Source organism: Colletotrichum tamarilloi (assembly GCF_030869305.1).
Source record: "Colletotrichum tamarilloi strain Tom-12 chromosome Unknown Scaffold_329.1, whole genome shotgun sequence".
In the NCBI taxonomy this organism is placed as follows: domain Eukaryota; kingdom Fungi; phylum Ascomycota; class Sordariomycetes; order Glomerellales; family Glomerellaceae; genus Colletotrichum; species Colletotrichum tamarilloi.
The window spans coordinates 15-7,321 of NW_026849712.1; the positions used below are offsets into that span (position 1 = coordinate 15).

The 7,307-nt window shown below is 48.7% G+C and overlaps 3 protein-coding genes across 3 annotated transcripts; 2 read left to right on the forward strand and 1 right to left on the reverse strand.

Moving 5' to 3' along the window:
* Positions 1-233: 233 nt before the first annotated feature.
* Positions 234-2,283, forward strand: CTAM01_17063 (uncharacterized protein; the record flags this gene model as incomplete). Its single annotated transcript, XM_060533055.1, has 5 exons — positions 234-424; positions 493-716; positions 788-864; positions 923-1,307; positions 1,373-2,283. The coding sequence occupies 5 exons, from the start codon at positions 234-236 to the stop codon at positions 2,281-2,283; spliced, it is 1,788 nt and encodes a 595-aa protein (XP_060372365.1).
* Positions 2,284-3,317: 1,034 nt separating this feature from the next.
* Positions 3,318-6,047, forward strand: CTAM01_17064 (uncharacterized protein; the record flags this gene model as incomplete). Its single annotated transcript, XM_060533056.1, has 6 exons — positions 3,318-4,718; positions 4,776-4,971; positions 5,033-5,249; positions 5,307-5,359; positions 5,492-5,569; positions 5,623-6,047. 6 exons carry the CDS (start codon positions 3,318-3,320, stop codon positions 6,045-6,047), a joined length of 2,370 nt encoding a protein of 789 aa, XP_060372366.1.
* A 448-nt stretch (positions 6,048-6,495) lies between these two features.
* CTAM01_17065 (uncharacterized protein) lies at positions 6,496-7,109 on the reverse strand (the record flags this gene model as incomplete). Its single annotated transcript, XM_060533057.1, has 2 exons — positions 6,496-6,894; positions 6,996-7,109. Coding segments are annotated over 2 exons (513 nt in total), but the record flags the coding sequence as incomplete, so codon positions are not given.
* Positions 7,110-7,307: the final 198 nt, after the last annotated feature.

Below are 7,307 nucleotides of genomic sequence, written 5' to 3' on the forward strand. Positions count from 1 at the left end.
AGTTCGCGAACATCAGGGATATCCATCGGGCTCAAATCGAAGCGGGTGAAAAGGAGGTTATCACGGCTGAATCCAGCGACTCTGAATGCCCTAGTGAGGCTGGCAGCTGTATTGTAGTGGGTGTGGTTGAGGATCAATAGTTAATAGTAATGAGGAGGTTGGGTTGTGATCCCATCGTTTTTGTGGTGCCAGAAACAGGGGGGTGCCAGGAAGTGGGTATGTTGACTTATGTGATGAGCTTCATGCAAGCACCGTCACAGCAACGGGGCCTAGAAGCCATACTCCAGGCCTCCGCCATTACCTCCAATCTTGCGCCATACGAGAACTTGAGCTACCCAGCAGTCTCTCAGCTTCCCGGTGTAGTTGCTGATAGTCACGACGGGAGTTTGATTTCACGGTGGTACATCAGCGACCCACAGCAGAGGTCAGATATCTCCCTTGTGTAAATAGTAGACAGTCTACGGATCTTTCGGCTGACCGTGATACTGCTAGATGGTCCGATCCCGCGAAGAATGCATACGACAACGCTATCGCAATCTTGCGAAAAGAGCTTACAGATGAAGAGTATCAACAGTTACGGCTCCGAAGTCAGCACTCCATGAGTGATGTGCAGTCTGCGGTCGAGTCTGCCCGGCAGGAGTACCAGGCGAAGGCCAAAGGATCCAAAATTCAGTCTGTCTTGACGACCTGCTCATCCAGAATCATGTTCTATGGAGGTAAGCTGTGGGAAACGAGTCGTCAATTTCGTAAAGCAAGAGCATGCACTAATTCTTGATTTACTGTTAAGCGATATTTGACACCTTCTCACAACATCACCCTGAATACGTGTCTTTGGGCTGGGGCGCGTTGAAGTTCCTGTTCGTTGTGAGCATCATCGCATCGCTTCAGTCATCTTAGCGTCATGTTAATCAAACTTACATAGGCTGTCCTCAATCATGAAGAGCTCCTTGTAGAGATATCGAAGGCGGTGTCTCGAATCGCACTCGTGCTGCCTAGAACCGAGCTACACTCTGTGCTTTATCCCACGCCACGGATGCAGGACGCTGTATCACAGCTATACGCAAAGATAATAGAATTCGCATTGATGGCGATCAAGTGGTACAAGAAAGGCAAATTGTCTCACTCCTTCACGGCCATTATCAAGCCATTCAGTCTGGGGTTCAAACCTATCGTCGAGGAAATCGCAGAGCGCTCCAAACATGTGGATGAGCTGGCTAGCGCTGCGGTCAAGGCTGAGATCCGAGACCTACATGTCAATATTCACAGGCAGAATAAGACCATATTGCAGTTGACAGAGATGGTTTCTTGTAAGTTCAGGGCATGACATGGTCAGTTGGTTCTCTAGAGTTGATTCTAACTACCTAGTTCAAAGTCATGCAGCAGCAGCAGTCTCTCCAGACCCAGTCACTACTGGCGTTGAAAGAAGAACATAAGAAAATGTTCAGAGCCAGCCAACTTGAGGACATCAGGACAGTCTCACTACTGGAGGATACGGCAGTGGCAGATGACAGCCTGGCATGGTGCCGATCGATGCGCAATCGACGTAGACAGAAAGCGCCCACACAACTACCCCTATCAGAGCTACACAAACTTGAAGCCTGGACCTCTGATCCCTCGTCCTCTCTCTTACTCGCGGAAGGGCAAGGGGTGAAGACAAGTTCGCTCGATTTCGCGGCTGATTTCCTCGATATAGTGCTTGAGCAAGGATACCCCGTCATCTGGGCTTTGTCTTCAATCGTCATTGAGCATGACAATGATAGCCTACTACCGTCGGTCTCAGGCATTATTCGATCCCTCATCTCACAGGCTCTGGCACTGAATGATACTATGGTAAGCGAAGGCATCAACCCTCTCACACCTAAACACTTCAAGTCCGCTGTCAGCATTGGCCAGTGGCTCAATATACTTGATCGGTGCCTCTCAACTCTTAAGCGGCTATTCATTATTTTGGACATGAACGCTATTGAGGCTGCTTTCGAGAAACCAGAAGCTGAGGAACAATATTTCAAGCTCGGTGACTTCATGGAATGGATCGGGCGCAAGTCACAGTCAAAAGAAGGAATTATCAAAATCATCATCGTATCATGGAGGTTTGGTGCAAATACGCCCATAGATGCCGAAGCACTTTCTGAAGATAGGCATGTGTTCACTGATAGAGGGCGCAAGATTGAGCGGTTGATGAAACAAGCCAGGTTCAGAGCTGCGTTCAGGAGAAAACATCAGAACTTTAGCGACAAGTTGAGATCTTCGATTACCTTAGATGACGCCAAATACAGACTGTGATCTTCCATGACTTAGAACAGAAGATCAGCTCAATTGATCATCGATATCCAAAGTGGAAGTAAAAACATTGAGCCAGGTCGAGGAGACTTTGTGAGACCTTTCGCGGCCGAAGAGGCATCGCTTACTCTAAGGGCACCCAGCACTGTGCTGCAGCGACATCTCATTGGATCGGCGTAAGAGCAAGACGACATGTTGTAACCCCTTATCTCAGTCTGCAGGTCTCGCACAAGTTGAGGCAGTCATCTGACGAAATCACGTGTGACAAAATGAGGGGAAGCTTGCCTTCCAGCCTGATCGATCTCGCAGATGTGAGTCTTCAACCCATTGTCCCGATCCTTTTCGAAGAAACATCAACTGGCCACGGGCACCCAGTACGGATGAAGTGCTTCCACTGCTTTCTATTCTTCTTTGTTCTGTTTATATCATGTTCAACTCGCCACTCATGAGCCATGTCACTTCCCCACTTCCCCCGGGTGTTATCAATCTATCACAGGTTCCAACAAGGGGAGGGCCCAGCCAACACCAATCGAATGCAACCCCTTTCAAGCGACGCCAGGACGGTTACACGTCTTCCAGATCAGCCTCAAACAGTGATAGCAGTGTATCAGAAGACATTTATGATCGAAAGAGTGGATCAAAGAACAATGAGCAGGATGTGGCACCTCTGTTCCTCAGCTCAACTATTTCACGGGACGATACCCAGAGCCAAGCCGAGCAAGAACGCGAAAAGTTATCACACCTCAAGTTTCATTCGAACCACGATAGTAAGCTGGATTAACTCTTTCTTTGCAATCTTCGTGGTGCTTATGACAGCTCTAGACCTTCAACTCAGCAATTCTAAAGACGCACAAGTTCTCCCATCACAGTATATCCAACGCCCACTTTCAGACGCCTCTCGCGCCATTCCACACCCGTCTTTGCCAGACCTAACTCCGCCTCGTTCTTTCACCTTGGGCCAGTCTGTGCAGTCCGATATTTTCGCACGTTCTCGGATGCCGCCGCTGCCACTGCCATCGCCGCCGCGATCATTCCCAATGCCCTATCCCGGTGCTTCTCAGCGTAACAAACGCCGTCGTCTACCTCAATTTCCCGAGACGTCTCCTTTTGCATCATTCAAGGCCTCGAAGAACTCAAAATGGCGGAGGAAACTGCAGGCTCAAAGACAGCCATCTACAGAAGCACGTCGGGAAGATATTGATGCGCGAAACATCGAGCAGGTGAACGTTCACAGTAATCTCCATGGCAATGAGGAGAGAAAAGAAATGGATCTTCAGACAAAGACAATCAAAGAACAACAAGACTCCGGCCACGATGTCAGCCTCGCCGAGTCTCTTGCCTTGATTACAGAAAGGTACCTCGGCGTCGACATTTTGGATCAGGGTAGAGAGGTATCCACCTTCGTGTCCTACCTTCTTGACACAATCGAGATTTTGCAGAGCCAAGCACGGTTCCGCGCTGCCGACAGCTCCGACAGTGACTCTGACAGTGACTCGGGAAGTGTAGACGTAGCTGTCAGTCAGCCCCCCTATTTTCAGACTGTTCATCGACTCTTCTGCACAGTCGAGGATCATCACCACTCCGGAAAGCTGTCTGAAGATGAACCAGTGGCTCGAAAGACCAAGTCTGCTGGCGATACAGATCGGCTTGAGGCTAAGAGGGAGATCAACAACCTCGAAACGTGGGCAGACAAGCGACCGTCGCTCTGCTTCGTTGTCATCAGGGAGCACTGTTGCTCTCCAAACCAAAGAAATGACAACCAGAGACATGAGATGCAAAATCATAGTGTCAATCCTTCTTCCAGACTAGAGAGTCTCAGAGTAGTGTCACCTATACTCCAGAAAGCCTTGCAGAAGGTTGCGGAGTTTCAAATCTACCCTGAGTCTAAATATTATGAGGCTGCTATAGAAATGGAAGCCCCATACCTATTCTTGTTCCACCATCGAAAAAGGCTAGCAACATTAGCAGAGACCGAACCATACCAAGAAGTGCTTTTGCCTCTAATGAACTTTCTCGAAGAAAGTTACGAGGCCGAATATGTCGAGGCTGAACAGATGTTTGCCCAGGGACATGTCAACGCTCGCCATATCCACAAGTTGTTCAAGCCGAATCAACTGCTTCTTAAAAAAGATAGAGGGGATCACTCACTCGCATTTGTACTCAACGATTACAGCCAGGCGACCAGGGATGATATCACGCTTAAAGGATGGAAATGGCAATACGACGGCAATGACTTGAAGCGAACGAATGAATCCGGGCTGATCAGGTCTGTAGCTGAGGAAAGGGCGGACATTCGTGACCTCTCCGTTCACCCAGTCGAGTTTGCCAGAGAAGCAGACGTCAAAATGTTAACCCAAAGGGGAAACAAGTTCTGGAGCATGAGAGATCAAGCATACACTTGCTACACAGGGTGGGACAGCGGGTCAAAACATCATTATGTTGGCAAACACTCTATTAAGATTGACCACTTGGAAAAGAGGCTAACCTAACGCCAGGCATCTGCAAGGTTCATGGTGGATACGGCAACGTATCACATGATGCATACCGTCTCGACATCCTCGTCATATGAGACACCACGCCAATATGATCCGTGGCCCATGAAAGTCAACCGTCGAGAGGACTTACCGCACAAAGCCGAAATGCTGATGCCTGCCATTGTGCATGGGTTCAATCTCCAACAAAAAAAATGGGGTGAGACCAGAGATTGAAGTATTGGTCACTTTGAAATGATACTGACGCTTTCTTGTTGCAGTTAGTTTGAACGTCGAAAATACTCATCCAGTAGATTGGAACCACAAAGCCTTCCAGCGCCTCGTTTTGGATAAGAAGATCAAGGAGATGATCCATGCACTCGTCAATGTTCAGACCTCGGCAAAGAAGATGGACGATATCATCACTGGAAAGGGCAATGGCCTGATTATACTCCTTCATGGAAGTCCGGGGACTGGAAAAACATTGACCGCAGAAAGGTAAGTTATGATGACGTATTATCCGAATACCAGGAAATGAGCTGAGACTCTATGCAGTGTTGCAGAAATCGCAGAAAAGCCGTTGTACCGAGTAACTTGCGGAGACATAGGTACTCAGGCGCGTGATGTGGAAAAATATCTCGAGACAGTTATGTACTTAGGCAAAGCTTGGGATTGCGGTTTGTTTCTCTTAATTCGAAGCAGCAAACAAAGGATTTCAATGGAAACTAACATTCGGATAGTTCTTCTGCTGGATGAAGCGGACGTTTTCTTAGAAGAGAGAACTATGGCAGACTTGCAGCGAAACAGCCTAGTGTCCGGTACGTATTATTTCTTGGCTTCGATACTGGAATGCATAGCTTACTCAATCCAGTCTTCCTACGGCTCCTCGAATACTACGAAGGCATTCTCATCTTGACGTCCAATCGCGTTGGATCCTTCGACGAGGCATTCAAATCTCGTATCCAGGTGGCGATTCACTACGACAATCTGACCAAGATGTCACGTAAAGCGATTTGGCAGAATTTTTTCGACATGATTGAGGAATCAGTCGAGGAAGATGCCAACATGCCGGAACTAGAAAGAAGACTCGACCAGTTGGCATCAGAAGAGATGAACGGCAGACAAATCCGGAATGCGCTGCTCACTGCGCGACAGCTAGCGAAGGATCGCAAGGAGCGATTGGACTGGGAGCATCTCAGCCAAGTTATCAAGACTTCTGCTACTTTCAACAAGTACCTCAAGGCAGTGCGTGGGCATACTGACGAGCAGTGGGCAAGGGGGGAATCGCTGCGTTAACGGTCAAATCTTTCGAACTTCTCAAAACTAAACCTGTTCTCACTAATTTATTTCGTGAACATTCGCAATTTTCTAGCACCAGTGCTTCTTACTTCATGGCTGCAAGAATGATGTTATTGAATAGAAAAGACCCTAGCTGGCAATGGCATCCGGAAGTCCAGTGTGTCGTGAACTAGGGACTGAGGTCAACCCGACCCCTGGAGCGACCAGTGCCAAACACCTCCTAAGGGTGGCTGATCAGGAAGAAAAAGATAAGAGAAAAAAGCCAGAAGCAACATGTTCGAGCACGCCCAATTTCACTGACCAGGCCAAATGACTACCATTATCTTCATCCTCATCGCCGACTCGACGGTGCATATAACACCACAACCGATGCCTCCTACGAGAAAGACGAATGAAACGGATTGATGCTTCGGCTCGGTCAAGTGTTGATATCCTGAAGATGGGCTCACTTCCACCACATGACAAACTGGTTGTCGAACTGCAAGGTCTCACCGCCCCTAGTAGTGAGGCTGTAGATGCTATCCCAGGCGATTCTCCAAGGCTGTCGGAGAAAGCCGGTAGCGAGATCCTCAAGACCAGCCATCAAGAAGTTGGGAGCTTTGCTACTTGTCAGTTCCGGCTCTTCAAATTCAGACTTCATTAAGTGTGTGAACGCACCACTGGGGAAATCCGGCTCAAATTGCACAAACATGGTGTGGATGTCGTTGAACCAGGCAGTGACCACGAGATGAACTCCGCTGACGATGATGCGAGTCCTGACTCTGTTGGCCCAACCGTTTCCGGCCCTGAAGTGGTCGCTCTGGTGAGAGGCAGGCCAGACTGAGAAGCGTGTTAATATGGCTTCCTAGGTAATGAGGATAGGATGCGTACCTCTGGCTTGGAGAGAGTTCTCCACGGGGGCATCGGCCTTGCCTGCAGCAATAACGTCTGGCGTAGTCAGCTTACAGCAATCTTAATCATGATGATTCCTACTTTACCCTTGGTGATGAGGGCATCGCGAGCCTCGATGGACTGTAAGTCAACATACCCACTTCCTGGCACCCCCCTGTTTCTGGCACCACAAAAACGATGGGATCACAACCCAACCTCCTCATTACTATTAACTATTGATCCTCAACCACACCCACTACAATACAGCTGCCAGCCTCACTAGGGCATTCAGAGTCGCTGGATTCAGCCGTGATAACCTCCTTTTCACCCGCTTCGATTTGAGCCCGATGGATATCCCTGATGTTCGCGAACTTCGTATTGGGATCG